The 23,011-nt window shown below is 35.1% G+C and overlaps 1 protein-coding gene across 1 annotated transcript in view; it reads left to right on the forward strand.

Annotated features, from left to right (window-relative positions):
• Positions 1 to 22,155, forward strand: part of fz4 (frizzled 4) — a 41,116-nt gene extending 18,961 nt beyond the window's left edge. Inside the window, exons 2-3 of the mRNA XM_073088644.1 lie at positions 13,881 to 14,056; positions 21,448 to 22,155. Coding sequence (XP_072944745.1) covers positions 13,881 to 14,056; positions 21,448 to 22,085 — 814 coding nt within the window. The 3' untranslated portion in view covers positions 22,086 to 22,155. The remainder of the gene's footprint in view (positions 1 to 13,880; positions 14,057 to 21,447) is intronic.
• The last annotated feature ends 856 nt before the right edge of the window (positions 22,156 to 23,011 follow it).

Raw genomic sequence — 23,011 nt, forward strand, 5'->3', positions numbered from 1 at the left:
ATAAGAAAGAATCCCATTATATCCATATTAGTTTCTATAAATTATAACACAAACCCCGCTGAGTTTGTTTTACGAGGGCCCATGACCAACAGAATCCCTTTATCTGTTTTATTTATCACGATTAAAGATTGAGCGGCCATCTTGGACGGCGGGGAAAGCAATGAGATGTCACTCAGGATTTGAAAAGTGAACATTATGTTGTTACAGCCACTTGAGGGTTAAGAGTTAAGACCTTTTCTTTTATAAGTGGTTACTTATAAAAGAAAATTAACTGTGGGTATACGAAATAACTTAATGTTTATGTTAGAGACACTTATACTATGTATTTGTAAAAAAAAATCTAAGGTAGGTCGCGTGGGCTGTCTATTTTTTGAGAGCTCCACTCCATAACGCGTCGACGTCTTTTCATAGAAAAACTCGTTTTGCATAAATTTATACAGTTTTAATTACTTACTGTACCTTAATAAGACGAATCTTAACGTATCTGCGTTTTTTAATAATAATTAAAAATAATGTTATAAATTTTCAAATAATTACCTTAGCGTTACATATTACCTAAATATTAATTATCTTGGTGCACAGTTATTCCTGTTGGTACTAAACAATTATTCCATGATTTATGGTTATTAGGTCACAAAATATATATTAGAGCCAATAATTACGTAATTACAACACGACACTATCTCATAAACGGTTTTATAGTCCAAGTCATAGCTTTCAGAGCCAACCCAACGAAAAACCAATTTAAATAAATTTCAAAGAGGCATTTATGAGAAAACCCCGTAGCGCGACATCCCATTCAGTCTAATACGAACCATCTTACGTTCTGGCAAGGTGTATATTAGTAAAACAATAAAAAAGTTGCGCCTGAGTCATTCTCGTTAGGCAAGCAACACATGTCAACATCTGTCAAATAACTACCCATGTTTATTTATAGAAAATTACACCTTGAACAAACAATGATATGTTGCATAATTCAATGTGAAACTGAGGCGCGTAAGACCTTTTCTGTTCAACGATTTTATCTTGTTAGTAAGCTTATTGTTAACCGCGTGTCGCTCCGTCCTTGTCTAACGCGTAGAAATGCTCGTAACAGATAGTGCTATCTCATTCACGTCGTTATGGCAAGGTCGGCTCGTTAAAAGCTCTTAACGAGAGTCGAAGGAAAAGCACAAGTCGTACAGAGGCTTCCAAAGTTTTTAATTTTATTAATCTTTATTTCATATGTATTCAGATTGAGAAGCAGAAATTATTTATTTAAATCTTATTTTATTCCAAAAAATAATAAATAGAAAATTAATAAAAAAATAAAATTTATGTGATTAAAGTTTAATTAATTAAATTTTTAATACCTACAACTGTTATATTTTAAAATAACTTGCCTATTTTAAAAGTACAAACTAGTATTTTTTTCTGTTTCTAGTTCTGTTTTATTGCTAAATTGAAGGAAACATAAATTCAAACCTAAACCACAAGCATTGACGATACCACAGCAATATTGGAACGTAACTAGATGTAAATTACCTTCAGCATTACAAAGGAATACTCACCCTTACTTGAAATGATATAATTAAAAGGTTTCTAGATCACGAAAATCCAAAAACGACAACCGTAAGGCCAAGAATTTCTGTTTCTTCGAGCATATTTTAACAATAATTACATTAACGACATACTTGTTTACAATGTGTCAAAGTAATTATGTAGATAGAAATAAAGAGGAGAGCAAAAACTTTGTGAGCCTACGGCGGAGGCTTCCGAGGTATGTTCAGCGCGTGTCCCCTTCACACCTGTAACGTGGGTATAAGCCCATCTCTTTCACTCTAACACCATCTCACTCACCTACAGTCACCATTCCGATACGGCTTTCGGGATAATCGACTGAGAATTAACGCTCCGTATCAAACCGGATTCATAAAAATTAGCGAGGAATCCTTTAACATAATATATTTAATATCGTAACAGATTAAAAAGAGAAACAAAATATTGCGCGCAAAATTGTAACCGGACCACTTTGTGAATGTTTTTAAGTGTCTTTGTACATTATTATAAAGTGCGCAATTAGTATTGCTTTTATAAGTGCATATTATTGTTAAGTAAAGGTAACTTTATTGGCAATGTCTATAAAAAGGTTAATAAGGGTTTAAGTTTCTTAACCGTAATTATTATATTATTAAATTAACTTAACATTACACTTTTATATTCAGGTTTTAAGTCCGTTTTTATCTACAAAAGCAAAATTGCAGTTTTAAATTCGAATAATAAAAATCTTTTATTTCGCGCTGCAATCGTATTATCGTATTAGTGTTGTGATTGCAGATCCTTTCGAGTTAAATTTTACTGGCCATAATTCGAAAACCTTTGATCCTGAAATAAAATAAAAAAGCATGGGTATCAATTGCGTACTTGTTTATTATCATGGAGGCAACGCTCCCGCGCCGGTCCCGAACAAAAATGAGAAGTAAAAGAAAAAATGGTATTTCTGTGGAAAAACGACTCGTCCGATCGCCTCGTTATTTCGATCGATTCTCGATATCAATTGTTTCTGTTTCCATCATTTATGAGGACAATATTTGGAACCATAGACAGGGAATTAACCTTACGATATCACAGATAATAAATGCATGTCATTTTAAAAACAAACGGTGCTTTTACGTAATAAGCGTTTTATAGCTCTGAGGTTGAAGGAGTAATTAACAATTTATTGTTATGATGCAATTAGGCTAAATAAAATAATTTGAAAATATTACGGCAACCTTATCACTTCAAGTTTTTCTGACGATCAGAAATACAAAGTCAAAGTATAATGTAGTTGTGGTTTTGGCAATAACATTTATAAGATGATTTTGTGTAATATGCTACTACTACATATTATTTTGCTTAAGGGATACTACAATTAGCCAACAACAATTTACTATCGGATGGGGATTTTACTTTAATACCGGATCGGAACGCGACCTTATCTCAAATATCCGAGAAGAAACTCAGCAAAGTTGTCTTTTATTTTTCATAACATTAGGTGGCCGGCTGTGGCCGGTTATGTATGATAAAAGCATAGCTGTTATAATAACATTATTAATGAATATTAGAAACTCAAAATATCTTAAAAAAAAGTAGAAAGCAAGATCTTCTTCAAAGCATTAGGGACGAAGAGTCCCTAATGGTGTTGCCCATAGGTGTTCATGATTATTTCCTATTAGATTCGTTAAACACCCGTTAAACCTGACAATAATATAAAAAAAATAAACTATAAATATTATAACATCGGTATAATGTTTCATACAATCGGGTTGTATAGATTAATAAGTAGGTATTAATTAAAGCTATGTTACAGGCTTGTCATAGACAATATTATAATTTTTTTTAACGGTCTTTATATTTTTTGCAGTCCATAGGAATCCAATTTGACGTACAGTCAATTATATTGTATGTTAAAAAAAATGCGCCTACGCAGTCAGTCAATAAACTCATTTATGTAATGTTTCGTTTGGCGCGTTCACCCGTCAAGTATTAATCATTGTATGTTCTCAAATGAAAATTATTTATAATATTACCATAGACTATTTTTGTCTATGATATGACACGGTTGGTGCCCACGCAGTTTTGATGCCAATGACAATTATGTCATAATAAAAATATTTGGAATCCATAAAAAATATTATGTAGCAGCGCTCACTCAATGGGAGGTATTTGGACCTCCCATTGCGTAACATGTAGGTAAGTTCCGATTCTCAATAAAAATAAATCTTTACAGCCATGTGTTTTGGTAATGTCACAAACAAAAAAAATCAAGTACCTATGTGATATTTAAAAATGTTTGCCTGTAATAAACCTGCTTTTATATACAACAATATAATAATTTATATAAATAATAATGAATCAAACGCAAGTCAAAGAGACGTCATAATTTTGATAGAGTGTACAAGAAGATAATTTCGAAAGATGTATGAAGGTACTCACGCTCAATAGATTTGTTAGATCGCTGAGTCATCCTCCAACGAGAATATTGACTGTCATTCAACAGAATAAAAAACCTAAATCTAGTTGCGAGATTGTGACCGACGGATCGTGTCGGTAAAGCGCTGTCACTCAAGTCCTTAACGAGATGAGATCACTAGTTTTTTAAATAAAGTTTAACCTATAAGATGCGGGGAGCGAAATTCACAAAATTTGATCCCTCCTTCCCCGTGTCACGTGTCTTATTTTTTTTGTTTTTGAGTCACGCGATTCGTTTTGAAAATAATTGTCTGTTTAGCTTGAATAATTAAAAAAAAACAGGTAATAAGATTTATAGGTTGCACTGTGGTAGAGCTACTGAAAGTTCTGTCATAAACAATTACTTAACATATCTTTTCTATTGTCTCAGGTGTCAGTATCATAATATTATTATATTAAAGTATGATTGCTTTATAATTTTTTAAAACGACAGGGAAATCCCAATTGATATTTCATTATTAAAAAATAATGAATTTGGTAGAGATAAGAAATCCGTATAAATTAAATTAAAACACATGTTGTTCACTTACTATTTCGTAAGAACTTATGTATTTTAAATGTACTAAGCTAATAGTATTGCCACGAAATAGATGGATGAATTGAATGGAAATTGCCTGACACACTTCATTACGGAGCCATCTTACGACATCCGACATCAGACATCCTTGTTGATGAAAGGCGGGAACTTGCAATCAGAAGTCCAAGAGACACGAGACAGTGTAAATAGTATTAACAGTACTAGTTTGTATGCACTCCTTGGTTCTCAATTATGTAAATTGGTACGTTAGTACATGAATTGCAAATACGTTAAGTCTAAGTAAAAGCAATTTAGTTTCACACAAATGTCTAGTATAGCACTTATTCTTAATAATCGTTTGGGAAAATATGACGAGATATTATGTTTCTGTGGGTGTAAAAACGTTGAAAACAACGTTAAAAACGTTGTGGGTTGAAAGGAATAAAAGTATTAATGTACAGCTTTCGCTGAAGAAAAGCTGCGTACCTACCTACTGGTATAAGAGTACTTGGATACAATTTTCACCATAAGATAATTATTTTTCACTATAAGATAATAGAAGCCTATTCCTATCTTTATATGAACATAATCATGATTAAGGCATACTATTGATAACCTGTAGTACATTCGCCATTCGTATGGTAGATAAAGGTCAAAAGTCACAGATAAAATCTTCGCTGCGTTCTCTTGGCAATGAACATAAGAAATTCCTTAAACACGTTAGTATCATACTATCTCTCGACCTGAGATGAAAGTAAGGAACATCACAGAATGGGAGAAATACAGATACAAATGAAAATTTTATTACCTTTCTGTATTTGGAATGCATTACAATCACTATTCAACATTACAGTTTAAGGTGTAAATGAATACAAATAGTATCTAAGTACCTATTTGTATTCATTTACAATGTTATAAAAATATAACACATACTGTTGTTGTACAATTGTAGTTCGTAGGAATTAAATATCTAAAATAATGAGCACTTTATTTTTGACCTTACTACTTTTTCCATTACAAAAAGCTTCTACCAAACTGATTGTATTAGATACGTATGAGTAAATTACTTTGTACTATTTTAGAAGATGACCAAAGAATTAAATAGAGAAGATAGTAAAGTCTTTCTACGAAGTTATTCATCTATTTTGGGTATTTGGTCACCGCTATGAACAGCTAAACCCGGTGATTACATGAAATCCCTCTATATCTTCCTATGTGTAACAAAGTACTTCGTAGTGCCGTGTTGTGGTCTGAAAGGCATTGATAAACAGATCACGTTAATTTATAGATAGTTGATACCAAGTTCTAAGGGGAAATTAGCGAGACACGAACAGTAGATTTCAGGTTTGTCTACAGATCACAAGCTGCTGACATCCTACATCGTTAAGCATAAGTATCTACCAAGTCACATACTACTTTCTAACGAGAGAGTCCTGCCAAATGTTCAGACAAGCAAAGTTATGATGTTGGTACCATAAATATAATTAATTGACGCACAAATTAAAAAGTCGTCCTAACCAAACCGGTGCAAAATCTCATACATAATCAAACTATCGATCGAGCATGCCTCGCAATTATGAATTAAGGTATCTGTATCGAAAAACTCGTTCAGTCAATAAATTATGCAGTTTGCTTATTTCACGTTAACGAGAAATTATCCCTCACGGTTTCTTGTGGGGCGTATTGGCAATTTGCCATCGTAAAATAAACTCAATCAACCGAACGCCTCGCCATAAAAGACAGGTCGTGTTGGTTCTCTAACGAGCCATGCGACTGGTTCCCTATGAAGCCACCTTTATGAGCTATATAACCGTATAAGCAACATTTCTCGGTAGCCCGCCCGATCAATATGTATCAGTTCAAAGAAAAATTGTTGGCGGGAGAAAGGTAATTAGTTACAGCATAAAAACGGCCGCGGAAACAAACGGATTATTTTGACTTGTACGAAAGCATGTTATGCTGTTTAGGAGGGTGAATCGCTTACTAATTTGAAACATATTTTTAGAAAAAAGTGATCTTAGTTTTTTTTCTCGCTAGTCGCATAAGAACACGATATAATTTATTATTCAGACAGGAATATAAATCTCACCTATGATATATTATCTATGACTTACAAGGACCAAAATTAACTGCGACTGGTAGTTAAAATTAAACAAGATGCGACTAACCATTTTAATTGACATCAATGCCAATATAGTGCCTATTTCGTTAACCATAAGATGTAAACTCCAAGGCAAACTGCGACGAAATATTACTTGTCCATATTTGTTCCCAGTAGGTAATACATGTAGGCAGCTCATTTATTTTCCTTTCCGAAAACATCAATCATACGTGATCCCAGCACCGTTGATCGAATATCCATTCCATCATACATAAACGTGACCAAGTCGGTGAGATCTCCGGATACACCCGATATGTAACTTCGAGACTCTGTATTTACAACAATACAGAAGCAAAGTCAGATCTTAGAATAATGGTCGATAAAATATGGTTGTGCGTTCGACTTAACTGCTTCCATATTTAGCCACCTGCTGTGAACTCGTTCGCCATTTTTGGCGTTCGTTAAAGGTGCAGTTCAAAGGTTTTCATTCCTTGCCATCATGTATATTAGTGTTCCAAAGCCGTTTTGAAAGATAATAAATTAAAACACAATAGGCGCTTGTAACATGCGACCAAAAACTGCCACGAAATCCCTTTATTTATGGTGTTGTCAAAATAAAAATTCGGTTCTAAATCGATCAAAGCGAGCAACTTCCTTGAATGCGCTACGATTACACAGCCATAAACCTCATTTTGGTGACTTCCGGCAATATTGCTGCTATAAAACTACGACAGTTCAGTTTAATTTTAAATATGGGAGCATTTTGACTTCCAGATTACATTTAAAATCAGCACATTAATATATACGCTGATCTCTGTCAAAGTGGAGGGATAACAGAAATAGTGCATCCTGTGACGATGCGCGCGCGCAGCCGACGCGGGGACGTACACGAATCGGACGGATAATCGATTTTACGAGCTCCCAAAATAAACCGCGTCCCTTCGGCACATGCATCACCGGCGCGGGCGCGATCTGCACCCGACTTTTATGTTGAATCGCCTCGTTATAAACTTTGTAACTCATAACATCGTCAAACCAGCATAGCGATTCAAACAAATATTAAATGGAGGAAATAAAAACCTATTGCCCATCATCACTGTAAATATTATTTTACTATCCATTAGCTATTTTCGAACGGCTTGCTTAAAACGTTCTTCAAAGCGAATTTATGAGTGAATTAGAGTTATTGAACGGTTTTAGGTCGCGATGAAAACTTTACAACCAATCTGCAAATTTAAGTATACTTAGAATCCAGCATAGCTTATTTCTGGAAGTATTAGTTTAGTTTTACGAGGTAAAACAAGCAATAACCGTAAACTAAACGGAAAAGTTTAAATGAGGTCAGAATCGTTATAGGTATTACGGAAATTAGGACCTTAGGAGAGCAGAGATAACAAGTTTTTCGAAATGGATTGGTTTGGAATAACGTCCGAGGCAATAAATAGTCGGATCCGTTCGCCTAAATAGCGCAGTGGGTGTTGGGTTTTATTGTTACGAGCGCCATAACGACGGTTCTTTATACTTTCAACTCTACAATGGTCCTCCGATTACGTTACCTACGCTACAAGATTACGTACCTAATGGAACGGTCTAGTTTGCCGTAGAATTTAAATAAAAACGTCTGTAAAGCATTCAATTTCTTTTTTATTTATATAAAGAGGACATGTAATAAATAAATTGACATGCAATTCACACAGCCCATCACTAATGCGTTGCTTGTCCCGAAAACTACCTGGAAAAACTCGTGTAACGCACTTTTCTGACTGAAACATTGTTTTTTTTTATCTATTTTAAAATAATTATCACTTTAATTAAGCATGAAGTAGCAAGTAAAATTGGTCCCCTGCAACCATGGTATGCTGTAGAACCAGAAAACTGCGTGTGCGCGCACATTACAGATGATATATAGAAATCATTTAATCCTTACCCTCTAACTCGTTAATCAAAACACAAAATGACATTTAAAATCCTGTATTAAATTGGACAAGTCATAAATAAAACCGATGTCGTAAAGAAGTTACCGGACGGAGGGGCCGAGATTATATCTCGCGTACCATCAGAGCAGGCAGAAAACTAGAAGCCGTAAAGCTTGTAAATAAAATTATATTGGGCCGAACATTACCCGTGGTATATGACGCGAATCCTTAGTAAATTATCTTGGCTGTAAAACTGAAACGCCGTTGTGTGCAAGAACTGAGACGACTACCTACGTATGTCATGTCGACGTTTACGATGGCCGACACATTTGAAATAAGAATATGACGGTAATGGCCGCGTGTGTGGTCTTGTAAAACAGACAGCAAGAATAGGTAACATAATGCTTATTTTTTGTGAATAATGAATAGGCATCCAATTTAAACATATTTTTTTTACTTTTACCAATGACAATCGATGAGAATCGTCAAGGATTAAAACGATTTTTAACACTTTCCTGAATTATTAAAACAAATCAAGATTTCAATTATTATTGTCTATGGTCTATATAGGTAATTTTTCCTACGATTATTATGTCATAGTCATAGATTAGGTCATAAGTACATTAACATTACCCAAAGATCGTACGGATCAGCTTTGATGTTACAGTAATTCACGTACGAATAGAGTATAAATGATGACAATGATGTTTTAGAGTAGATATTTTATGCATTATTATTATAACATAAAAAAAATCCTAATTAAATATATTTTCAGTTAAATAAAACAAAAACTTAAATTAGAAACGTATTTTAAGATTATTTTATTGCTTTTAGATACTGATTAGCCATACATAAAAAATAGGATACATTCATACAGTTACTTCACGAGATAAATGACACTCGCAGATGATCACCAAATAACTTGTCCATTACGACCAAATTTGCTCGATTCTCGAGCCATAATTTTATAGCGTGAAACCGATCGTTCCCCACGAGATAACGTTATCGTTTAATGGCCACTTGAGGCACGACACGACGCCACATAAAAAAGTAAAAGGAAAACTTAAAAGCGCCAGTCCGTTCGCGCCTCGATCGTAATAACATTTGCATTTCCTTAAGATTGCACATCGCTAATGCAAGAGGAATCTTGCGTTCACTCAATGGCTCCTTAACGCAGCTTTCATTGGGCTGTAAACTGAACTCACTGGAATTGAACGCCATTTGCTTAAAAGCATGCCTTGCGAAGTTGCGTTATATTAGGATTTGTTCGAATGTAAAGGTCATTGCACTGGCGTTTGTTGTTTTTTATAAAGCAAATGTCGCGTTATAATAATATCTGGTTTAATAATATTATTGGTCGTAATAACGTACGTTATGGTACGGTACGTAACGTAACATTTCTGATAAATGATAGCTCATACTAATGTCTGCTTTATAAGAGCAGTGGTAAACACTGCTGGGTTTTACTTTAAAATATGCGCTAAATATACGAGGCGTTTCATCTTAAGTCTCTGCAGCAACGCATATGTCCGTGGGCTGTAGCAGCAACTTACCATCAGATAGTCCTGGTCGTTTGCTACTTCCATAATACATGAAAGGACAATAGATTTTAAATGCAAGACATAAGTAAAATAAATCTTATGTAAAGTCACGCCTATGCATATTATTTCCACATTAAATATTTGTTGGTCTTATTCGAACCAATCACCATTCAGTTCAAGCCAATTGGCGGGTCACAGTTGTGATTGTATGAATATAAATAGTAAATACGTATGATGTATGAATATAAATTAGTACTCTATTTAGTTACCTACTGTTGGTTACCTGCTTATGGTAGGTTACAAGACTTGCGTGACGCAGCGACCATCACGCATCCGACAAGCAAAGGATTGGGTTCGATCCTCGCTAAAGCAAATAACTAACTGTAAACATGTCTGTTTTAGGTTTAAGTGGTTGTTTCCTTGTGTTTGTACATCCATCGCACCATGGTTATAGAAAGCTGTACCATTTAGATTAGTATTATTACTTCCACCACCGACAAATTCAACTGTAATCTAAAATGTTTGTTTTACGAATCACACATTCTCTATACAAACCGGGCGGGTTCAAATAACAAGAGCCTAATTATCACAATGCAAATCATACAAACATTAGTAAAATGTTAGCCAACATGTGTTGGCGTCGGAGGCCGGATCAAACATGCGAGCGGGCGAACAAACACGAGTGTTTGTACTATCGCCACTTTCGGCACTGTTCAAACAGGACTGTTTGCTCAAGTGCTAGTGACACGCCACTGCGGAGAGCTTAACCAACTTAAGTGGACCTCAAAGAACCCTTTAAGAAACCCATTTATCACGCACTTTGCCAACAAAACCAAACGCGGTAGGTCTGAATACGCTGGCGTCGGTTTAAAACAAGGCGACACCTTTTCTCATTCCTGCAGGGACGGATTTACCTGTCAGAGGCTTTATCGAGCTAAGTAAGGGTTGACGAAGACTATAATTTACTCGTAGGATCAACTAGCTCGCTTGCAACGGCCAATTATTACGCTCCCATTACAAGTTCACACTGCGATAAAAATAGTGGTTGGGTGGCAAATGCAACAGATAATACTAAAGATAGACTTACATGACGCTTCGGGCTGTACGATAAATGGTATAGAATAATTAATTTTTATTATAGAACGAATAGTTTCTTCAATATCTTTGTTTTTTAGGAAGTATTAGATGTACCTAATTTCCTTAGGCAGGAGAAAACTATCAATTTTTTTGTAGTCACTACCACTCATGATCACGAATCAATAATAATAAGTTACTACTTCTGTAATTATTCTAAGTATTGCTACTTTAAGGCAGACGGACGGGCATATTATTTGAAGGTGGTAGAACCCTTTGTGGTTCGACTCCGGCGGCACCACCGCCACACCTATTTCTACCTAATAACAGCAGTGTTAAGCGCGGCTGTGTTCCGGTTTGAAGGGTGTAGTAAGGGAGACAGACTTTTCCGAGGCGTTCCAGCTTAGTCCTCAGTGGTAGCGGCGCATCTGTGGCTGACCTCAGGTAGGAATATCTAATCCTATCTGGGGTTGATTACAGATGTCCATGGGCGGCAGTAGCCACTTACCATCAGGTTGACTGCATGCTCGTCTGCTACTCTTATATTATAAAAAAAATATATTGTGGCTGGTAGAGTCATACTAACTTCATATTGGTTTATGTTTATTTTATGAATCGTTTATACATTTAATTAGTATGGGTGATTAACTTCAGTTAAATGTACAGTATTTATATTATGTCCAATCATTGATAAAACTATTGCGTCTACAAAATGAAGCACTGTTCAAAAGAATTATCTAAGGCTAATAATCATCGGAATGCTGAACAACGCTCCCATTCATACAGTAATGTCTGTGTGCCTTATATTTGCGGCCAAAGAGAATGCCGTTACTAAATAATTTATTCAAGGCACCCACAATGCAAATAGTGAAATTATACATTATTGTAGGTGTCAAGAAGCAGCTTAGTGGTTGGTTCGACCGCTCAATCGAGGGGTCCGAGGTTTGAATCCTCAGCACGTCTGATTTTCGTAAAATTATGTGCGTATTACAAATTAATTATCACTTGCTGCTGTAACGGTGACGAATATCGTGAGGATACTAATACATTTTTTATAAAAATTAAAAAAAATCTCGAATGTATGTAAAGTTGTACTTACGAGTACCTACCTAGCGCGTCTGTGGCCTAATGCTTCTCACTTTGAAAGGAAACCCATGTCCAGCAGTGGGACAGTAGTGGGTTAACGACGTAGATGTTGACTACTTGTTACATATCAAATATAAAAATACATACAGACGAATATAGAACCTCCTCCTTTTTTGAAGTCTATAAAAAGTTCGTAGACGCATATAATACTATGTCTAATGCATTAATTAATTATAAAACATACGTTGTTAGGAGAATACATAAAGATGCCAAAGTAGATTTTAAATGTTCTTTTTGTCTGAATTTATTGAAACTAAACATTACTTTAAGTAATAATTCATTTTAATTACATTAAACAGAAACAAACTACATATTTATAGTTAACGAACAACGTCTTGTTTAAATTGTATTTATGTTTTGAAATTTGCATTAAGTCTATAAGTTCTGAATATACATATGTATTAGGTGTTTATTTTAACAGCTTCTTTTAGGGTTTCGTATCCAAAGGATAAAAAACACCTCCGCTATCTCTAATCGTTATATATAATTGATTGTTTTATAAAGTATGTATTACTAAGGCCAAAATTACAAAAAAATCTAAAATTTAAAAAGTTAAAGATAAATGGGATCCCCATTATCATATCAGACATACTTATTTTTTCACCATTTTTTGGTTTACATTGTAATATGTACACAGTTTACATTTTCATAATGCATTAACTTATGGCTGCTGTGATAACAAATACTGATATTAAAAAATAAACGAAAACTTGCTTGTACGGAACCCTCCGTGTGCGATCACTATTCTTACTTGACCAATTATTTCTCCTTATCGACTTTTAAGGATCTAGAGCTATGTATTTCTAAGTGCTATCCGACTTTGCACATACATACATATTTGAAGATACGATTTTTTTACTACACCACACTCATTATTATACTAAAGTAAAAGAACAATAAATAATTACCCAGTGAATAAACAAGTTTCACATGAGAACCATAAGAGGAATGGATCCTCATAATTTTCAGTTCACCTGCCACAGCTGATCATTATACTAGCATTTCGACGCAAAATACCTCCGTATTGACAGTTTAATTACATTAAATGCATTGGATCTTTACAAAACCAAGTGTATAAGGCCCTGTTTAATATTAAAAGATGTATTGAAGTTGAATGCATAAAATCTTGCTAAGGAATTGATGAAAAAATATGACTGTATGTTGTTTTATTAACCTTTAGGTACGTACTTTAAAAGGTGATTGTTTGCAATTCAATGTTATTAATTTTCAATGTTAATAGACGATTATTGTAACGCAGGGATCGTAAATATAAAAAATAAGCATGGACATTGCACAATCCTCTACAATTGCGTAAAATTGCACCCAAAAATTTTATATTTTTAGAAGTCAGGCGCTTTATTTCTATGATTATATTAATTTATAGAAGAAGTTGCACCATTATTAATGGACATAGGCAAAAAAATCTCAATCAACTCCACAGATGCAAAATAAAAACAAAAAATAATTATTTCTACTAGGTCTAAGTCCCAAAATATTTTACCAGGAATTTTCATTTCATTTCACGTATTCGCGATACAGGAACTACTCTTTTTTTGCAAGCCCAAAATTAAAAGTAATAATCGTCTTTCCAGGTGGGTGGTAGTAGCAGGAGCGTGGCGAGCGAGTGTCCTCAGGCCACCTTCCACTCCAGGCACGGCGCGGAACGACAGGCATTCTTCGCTGCTGCAACTGGCTGCGTGGGGCGTGCCTGCTGCCCTCGCTGCCGCCGTGCTGGTCACCAGGGATGTGGATGCTGATGAACTTACTGGTAAATGTCCAAATATTAATATTATATACCGATCGAACTTTAGAAAAAGAGTTTTTACTGATTTTTGTTGAAGACCATCTGGCCACTATCAATTATAAAAAAAAAATGTAAAAGGCAATTTGCTCGAATCCAAGTCACACTTATTATTATTATTTAAATTTAATGCGGATAATCCACATGAATTCATTAGTTCGGCGACAAAATCAACAGGATATAATTAAATGTCTTATTGAAACTTTCTTTAGGTGCGTAATCTATGTTTTGTATATATCTACGGTTTATAAAGTTACTAAAATAAAATTTACGGATTTAAATATAAATAAAATGATCATTGAAGTTCATACATGTACCTATGCTCTACACCTTAAGAAAATTATTTCTATTCACATAATATATAAAACTAGATGACCCGGTGAACTTCGTACCACCTAATTATGAGTGACTATCTGTACCTCGTGGTTTCACTCGTGTAATTTATGTATTATGTCCATAAACTACTGGTAAATATTAGGAAAAGGCCACAGGAGAACAGGAAAATAAAAAATACAATTAAATAAAATTCACTCTACCTCTCTGCACTCTGTTATTTTTTTACCGACTTCAAATCAATTCGGTTATCAATTCGGCCGGTATCTTTTTTTTATGTATGTACACGAATTACTCCGCCGTTAGTGAACCGATTTTAATAATTATTTTTTTATTGTGTTATTTTTTATTGTAGGTTCTAATGAAATTACAAAGTCAGTTCATCATTGACTATTTAAGGGTCTGATAATGTGGCTTGGAGACAAAATATGTAACTCCTCAACCGATGGGAATAATTGAGTCGTGTTTGAAGATATTTGGTGTAGGAGGTTCTAATGAAATTGCAAATCATTGACTATTTAGTTAGGTTAGGTTGGAACACATAAGACAATATAAAACTAAGCGGGCAGGGCGCGGCAGCGCCCTGCGAGCGGGCGGTTCCAATCAATGTAAATTCAGACCGTACCTTAATTCATGATCACGTTTATACAATTTTATATTGTATTAATATAAATGTTATTATGTCATCACTAAAAAGGGTAAAAAAATTTTTAACAAAAAATACAACCGACTTCTATGTCACTACATAGTAAAAAATAATTCAAATAAATGTTGGTTTAGTACATATTTCTGAAGTCGGCGCTCAATATATTTCGTTCGAATTATTTTTTACTTTGTAGTGACATAGAAGTCGGTTGTATTTTTTGTTATTTTTTTTACAAACACGCGAAAAGAAGTACCTATAACTTCAATAACGGTTTTTTTTAAGAAAGTTTATTTACTTATAGTACTCTAATCGGGTTGTTGAATAGCTAAAAATGCTGAAACAGGTGTGTAAATAGAAAGGCGATTTATAACAGTCTTAAGGGTTGATCTAAAAAAACAAACAGTGACTCAGATGCTTCATTATGTCTTATGATAATTTTCTTAGTGCTCCAAATTAACGGATATTAAATTAAAGTTCCATACCCGATTAAACGACCCTAAAGGTTGATTTTCCAAAAACGGTGAAAAATGTGTTCTATTATTTTGAATCAAAAAGCTAAATTCCAATTTTCATAGACTTTGCTTCAAAATCTGCCGATTTCTAAACGAAGTGTCTTCTAAAGCCAAATGCAAATTTTTACAGTTTTTGCTTCCAAATTAACGGATTTTAATATAAAATTCCAACCCCTACTTAACCAACTTAAGGGTTGATTTTGCAAATATCGTAAAATAGATATTTAATTACTTTCTATCGAAATCCTATCAAATACCAATTTTCATATAGATTTGCATCAAAACTGGGGGACTTTAATACAAACTTTCAACTCTTATTTATTCACGGAAACGCGGTCGAACAGGATAAAAAGTATCCTATGTCCGTCTCCTGGTTCCAAGCTACCTCTCCACCAATTTTCAGTCAAATTGGTTCAGCCGTTGTTGAGTTATAAAATGCTTCACGAAAACGCGGTCGAACGGGATAAAAAGTATCCTATGTCCTTTTCCTGCTTCTAAGCTACCTCTCGATTAATTTTCAGTCAAATTGGTTCAGCCGTTCTTGAGTTATAAAATGACTTCACGGAAACGCGGTCGAACGGGATAAAAAGTATCCTATGTCCGTTTCCTGGTTCTAATCTACCTCTTTACCAATTTTCAGCTAAATCGGTTCAACCGTTCTTGAGTTATAAAATGACTTCAAGGAAACGCGGTCGAACGGGATAAAAAGTATCCTATGTCCGTCTCCTGGTTCTAAGCTACCTCTCCACCAATTTTCAGCCAAATCGGTTCAGCCGTTCTTGAGTTATAAGTGGAGTAACTAACACGACTTTCTTTTATATATATAGATTATTAATTATTAATTTCAAATTAGTGTGATGATACCACTAATGAAAAGGTGCAACGAAGTCCCATGTAGTTTTATTGCCAATAAAGCATTTATGTGCTGTAAATCCCTTTATACAGTTCATAATTTTAATCGATTAAATGAATTAATCATTCGAATGGTTTTTATGCCAGATGCTACATATTTAACTAGGTTACCATTTACAATACTACATTATTAATCATTTGTATTTTAAATGTTGCACCTTTACTTTTAATAATTTTATTCTTCCAATATTTCCAGTACATAAGTACGTAGATTCTACTAATAATAAACAAGCTATTTCACATTCTTTTGTAAGCTTTTTTATAATTTGAATTTTTTTATAATTTGAAAATAAGGAAAAATCTTAAATATTATACCGTCTATTTTTCCGGATAAGTCATATCAAGATCGGTTCAGTTGTACCAAGATTCGCCCGTTGTCAGCAATGTATTCTTCATCGTTTTGCAAATATGTTTTATCGTTTGCAATGTCATGAATTCATGAGCTTGAAAAAAAACACTTATTGTAATACCACAGAGAGACACTTCAATTTTATTTATTATAATAGTTGCATCTCAATTCACGTAACGTAAGTTTTTTTAATAATTTTATTCTCTCCATACATAGAGCGTACCTTATACGAATGCTCGTTGGTCATGCTTATTTACAATTCCGATGCAGTTTGCTAGAAAGTGCTCTGGAAGTCGATACGTCGAGGTTTCTTGTTTTTATAGCACCTCGTTTCATCAGCCCGCCTGTCCCATAATTACGTATTAGCCTGTCACATAAAATAGACCTTCATCATAAGCGTATTTCATACTGCATGCAGGGTTACCCTTTTGTTCATGTAAAAAGTTCAATGCTTCGAACGCTAACCATTAAAGGGTGAACCGCTCCTTATAAGTATCGTAGTTGTGGCAACTGTAGCGAATATAAACGTAATGTGGAGCTGTCTCCGCGGCTAGAATACAGAGGGTCTGGGCTTTTTGCTATTATGATTCGTAGAAGTGCCTTTACCTGTTGAACTGTTTTTGAACGTTGGGGAAATCTTTCAAAGGTACTGAGACTCCTGTGAGAACTCGAGTTGCGTGGGATTTTTAGTCGTTAAGCTTCCTGATTAGTTCTACAGTTCTACTCTTAGTAATACTGATTGCTTCGTTAAGCTTATATCTTGTTGTCATAATAAGTACCCTTCTTCCTGGAGTTTACGGTGTAATTTACCCTTTTTACCTCTCATTATCTTGCTCATACATTGCGACCTCTGACGACCTGTGAGGACTGGGGAATGGACCATCTTATGCCGGATATCCATCATCATTCAATAATATAAGGTCGATTTGGTCAATCAGCCAATCAACGTCATCTGACTAGCGAAAATCTTATTCTTAGTATGATAAGAATCCAAATATAGCCATCCAAGAAAGCCAAATATCCCAAATTTTTGATTCAAATTCACTTTCAAACATACTCGAATCCTCGCAAGTATAGAAAACCATGAATGGTTAACACAAAGGACCGATATACTATTCTAACGTGCCAACATCCGTATCGAACCACAATACCTTTGGCGATTCTGGTTTAATATTCCATTCTTGATTATTTGATCGGCGGCGTTTTCAAAGCGATTAAATCTCGTACGAGTGCACGGGAGCACGTATTCATACGATATTGCAGAGGTTCCCAACCTTTTCTTGGTCAGGGACCACTTTTATGACATTCTTGTTAGCCACTATAGAAGGACTGTTGACACTGTTAGGACCACTATAGAAGTACAATAAAAATAAACTGAATAATCAAACTGAAACTTTAACTTTTAATGAACTCAATAGGAACATACATAAAAAGAAATAATTATATTGTAGGATAAACTTTTGTACTGTTGTATTAATGTAATTTCTGTAGGTACTTGCATCTTATTTACAAGTTCAGCTATTCTAGGACTAACATTGTTACTCAAAATTACACGTAAATCGTCACTTACTTTAACTTTACTAAATTTAATAAACGGCTCGCTACATTTAAAATTGTTCGCGGAACATAATTTAGAAAGAAAGAAAGAAATAACTTTATTACGTAATGCATTGTACACACCCATATCAATTACAAATTACTTAAGTTGATTACAAAATAATGGGATATAGGTACATAGAAAACTCAAGGTACATAATAAGACAACACAGCGGAATAAAAATACAATAGCTAATTAGGTACGTTAAAGTATATCCATATGCTTGTACTCGTATGTATACATTGCATACTGAAAGGGCACTCACTCAGTATTGATGCCATGGTGAGTTGCACCACGGCGCTGATTTTCAATGAGCCCATAGAAAATTGGCTTCAGTGAACCACTGGTTGGGAATCCCTGATTATCGGATAATGGCATTGAGTGTTTTGTGTGGAAGTATAGGTCCTCTAAACTATTGTAGTTACTACCTACGCTACCTTTCATTGAGACGATGACTTTCGTTAATCGATTTGTTGAATAGATTATACCTCGCTTATACTTATAAAACTGGTAGAACCCTTCGTTGTTTCGACTAAGGAGGCATAACGGCCACGCCTATTTCCTATTTCTCCGTAATAAAAAGTCAGTATTTTGGTTTGAAGAGTTTGGTAAAAGAGAAACACTTCTAAGAACAATTTTAATTTAGGAATAGGAAAATACTTTTTTTTTATAATATAAGAGTAGCAGACGAGCATGCAGTCCACCTGATGGTAAGTGGCTACTGCCGCCCATGGACATCTGTAATCAACCCCAGATAGGATTAGATATTCCTACCTGAGGTCGGCCACAGATGCGCCGCTACCCCTGAGGACTAAGCTGGAACGCCTCGGAAAAGTCTGTCTCCCTTACCACACCCTTCAAACCGGAACACAGCAGCGCTTAACACTGCTGTTATTAGGTAGAAATAGGTGTGGCGGTGGTGCCGCCGGAGTCGAACCACAAAGGGTTCTACCACCTTTAAAAAATACTTTGGAAAATACTTTGTGCTCCACTTCAGGTTTTCTAATACTCGTAGGAAGGCAGTTATCATGAGGTATACTGCATGCTCGTTACTACAAGTGTAATAAAATGTGATTTGTTATGCATATTTATGTAGGCATTCCCGGTTCTAAACAAAACAATAAGTTTTCCCGTTTCCCCGTTCAATATACAAGAATAAGTAAGAAATATATGTCTGTTCTATTTTAAGAATGCGACAAGTATTTATCAAACGAAAATCCTTATCACATAAGCCACGGACGATTAAATCCTTATTTTAATCATATTGTAGTTGTTTGAAGCGTACCGCACTGATAATGTCTGTAAAAACTTGTAATTAGTTAGAACACGGCCAAATAACAAGGACCTGTGTATTAATTTCGTATCTTTTTTAAGTATGCCGCCCTGGTGGGTCTAGTAACACTGGTTGTAGCCACTTCAGCGGCCGCTTTTGGACTGAAAGCGGTAGATAACACAATAATGAATGCTACTGGTCTTAACCTAAGCCTGTTTGCTTAGCAGATAAGTAAGTGATAGCGCGGGAAAAAGGGCAACGCGGTTTCAAAACAATTTCTCTAAGCATACAAAGAGTAATCAAAAAATGTTAGCGAGTTAAACCTAACGCGCGTACCGCCGGGCCCGTGTTTCTCCCCGAGATAAGAGAAACGTGAGATGAACAGAAACAATGTGCCTTACATGCCATTCACAGCGATTTATCGAGGTAGCAAAATCTCGAAGCGTTTTTCTCTGGAGGTACCTCCGTCACACTTATTTCTGGCTAATACCAGCAATGTTATGCGCTGTTATATGTTTAAGGTTTAAGGGAGATTCTTATATTTGAGGCGATCAAACTTAGTCCTTAGGGATAGTAATGCATCAGTAGTCGGCCTTAGGTGGGATTCAGGTGGGAATCCTATGAGTCTTATATTTATGCCAATGGGCGGCAGTTACCATTCGCATTGCATACCTGTTTTCTACTTGTATAATATATAAAAAGTAAAAGCTTTTTTAAACCACTTACAAGATTAAACCACGCTGTCATTTAAAGCTATACCGTTTGTCTAATGTGTTTATCTCGTCATAAAAATATTTAATATTGTATAACCGATGTTCAAGATTGAATCGGTCTAACACTAATGTATGTCATCATCCTTCGGGAAATAGAAGTATGAACGACGCTTTATTTTTATCCCCTCGCAACAACGAGTGAAGTGCCACGAGGCCCGATTCTCAGGCATATTGCAGTTTCAATCATGCCACAAGTATTGTTCCTTATTTTTATTATTTTCGCTCTCATTAAGCATTGCGTCTGAAAGAAATGCGCGGCCATTATTCGAGCCGTTAAATACGACACCTTTCCACCTCGCGCTCTCATATTTCAATTTTAAATCGGCCCTTGTTAATGCAAGCCTTTTTTCTTACCGTCTGTTTGTGTAGGTGTTCGCTTTAAGAGCTGCTTTTTGAAATTGGAATGTTATTCAAAACTAAAGTGAATCCGTATCCGCTGAACGCTGACCTCGCAAATATTTAAATTTATTTTTTCTTTTTAACTTTTTTGTTGTTTTATCATACAATGTATGAACATTTTGAACTTTAAAATGTACAACGCCATGTATTAAAAATACATGAAAATACATGAAATAAATGTTGCTCAAAATACTAATAGTATTTGAATAACCCACCGTCTTCCGTGTAAATCTTTTGAAAACGCATCACGTAGCGGTAGATACTACAAAAGTAATTTATATGGACTTTTAGTATTTAGAAACGCATACTGGCATAGAGTTTCACTTGGAATTACTCCAAGTTTAGTTTTCTATGCATTGGAATCATTTTAATGTGTATTTAATATATGTGTATTTAATATTGACCTCTAATTTAGCATAGCGTTACTTAAATCGCTTTGGTGTGGTCCAAATTAGAATTTCGCAATTATGCAATCGATTTAAATAACAGTAGTGTATTTCTTTACACCTTGTTCTTAAAATTTACAAGGAAATATTTATAACTGAACATTTTTTTTTATTGTAGGTACGTGTTTCGTCGGGAACCAGTCAAGCAAGTCTCTACTGGCTTTGGTAATAATACCTGAAGTCATCTGCCTACTCCTGGGGAGTGTGTTCCTCGCGTCTGGTCTGCGCGCGGTGATCCAGCGGCCGGCGCCCGTGCCTGCGCCGCCGTCGCTACTCAATTCGCCACCGAACCCGCATCCCGACCAAAGCTTGCTGCGATTGGGAGCATTCGCCGCGCTGTACGCCGTACCTTCAGCCTGCATTCTCGCTACATGGGTGTACGAGTACGCCTGGAGAGACGACTGGCTGGCAGCTCCGGTCCCATCCACCGAGCCGTCGACGCAGCCACACCCAGCGTTCTGGGTGTTTCTGTTCAGAATTTTCGCAACGCAAATTCTCGGTGTCATGGTTGCGGTATGGATAGCGACGCCGCGGTTAAAAGCCCTCTGGCGACGGATCGCCGGACCGAGGAAAGCGCCGTTGGCGAAGTGCCCTTCAGGTCCACCGCCGACTCCTCTCACTCTTCACTGCTACGCGGCGCACTCACACTCGCTCACCCGACATCCACACAAGTACGCGACGTACAGACCCCCACAACAACAATCCTACAGGAAGCCGAGACATTACCATTATTCAGCCGGCGAAACCATTCTATGACGTAGTGAACTAAAGTTATAATTTCAAAGACTCAAGAAGAGGCTCGCCTCTGTTATGCATTTATTTTAACGACATGAGTACGTATACGTAATGTAAATAAAAATAGAACTAAGTTTTAAATTATTTAAGCAAGATAAGTGCCATTATTTTTAGATAATATCTATTGCTTCATAATATTAAGATTTCCATTGCTTGTGTAAAGGATGTTTATAAGTAAGGAGTGTTTTTCATAATTATTTAATTTATGGAATATGATATCTATCTAATTTAAACTTGCCAAGGCATTGAAGCTGGAATTGCATAATAAGTTTCCTATTAATACTATATAAATAACTTATAAATAGGTTTGTAAATAATATGTTGTAAAAAGTAAAAACTATACCTAGTACCTAATTTCGGGAATATGTTTCGATCTTTCTTAACTTACACGTGGCCATAATTTGTGTAATAATAATTCAATCATATTGTTTAGTTTGGAAATATAAAATCCATGTAGAAATAATTTTATTAAATAAATTGCATTTATTGTACCGAGGTACTGGAACTGAAAAAAATTGTAAATATAAATAAGTAATTATTTTATTTTATTTTTAAAAAGGGAAAGTTTACACTTGTAACGTAGACTTAATTTGGCGAAGCCATGAAGTGAAGTGTATATCAACAAATGCTATTAAATTGTAAATGACAAATGTAATTGTAAATTATATTTTTTACTTCATTTTTGTTTGCGCCATAATAACATGCTGGTAATAAAAGTATATTAAAAAAAATTGTCAACATAATTATACTTTTTTGGAGAATGTTCAAACTCACCATAAGTTGAAATTATGTGGTTTAATATTTTTTTTAGTTTCACAAAGTCTGTTTACTTAAAGTAATTATGCTTAAAGCTTACACCATAAAAGGTGTAATAATAATAGTTTGGA

This window comes from Epargyreus clarus, unplaced genomic scaffold (assembly GCF_041222505.1).
Source record: "Epargyreus clarus isolate Ecla_fem2 unplaced genomic scaffold, WU_Ecla_fem_2.2 ptg000027l, whole genome shotgun sequence".
NCBI lineage: Eukaryota > Metazoa > Arthropoda > Insecta > Lepidoptera > Hesperiidae > Epargyreus > Epargyreus clarus.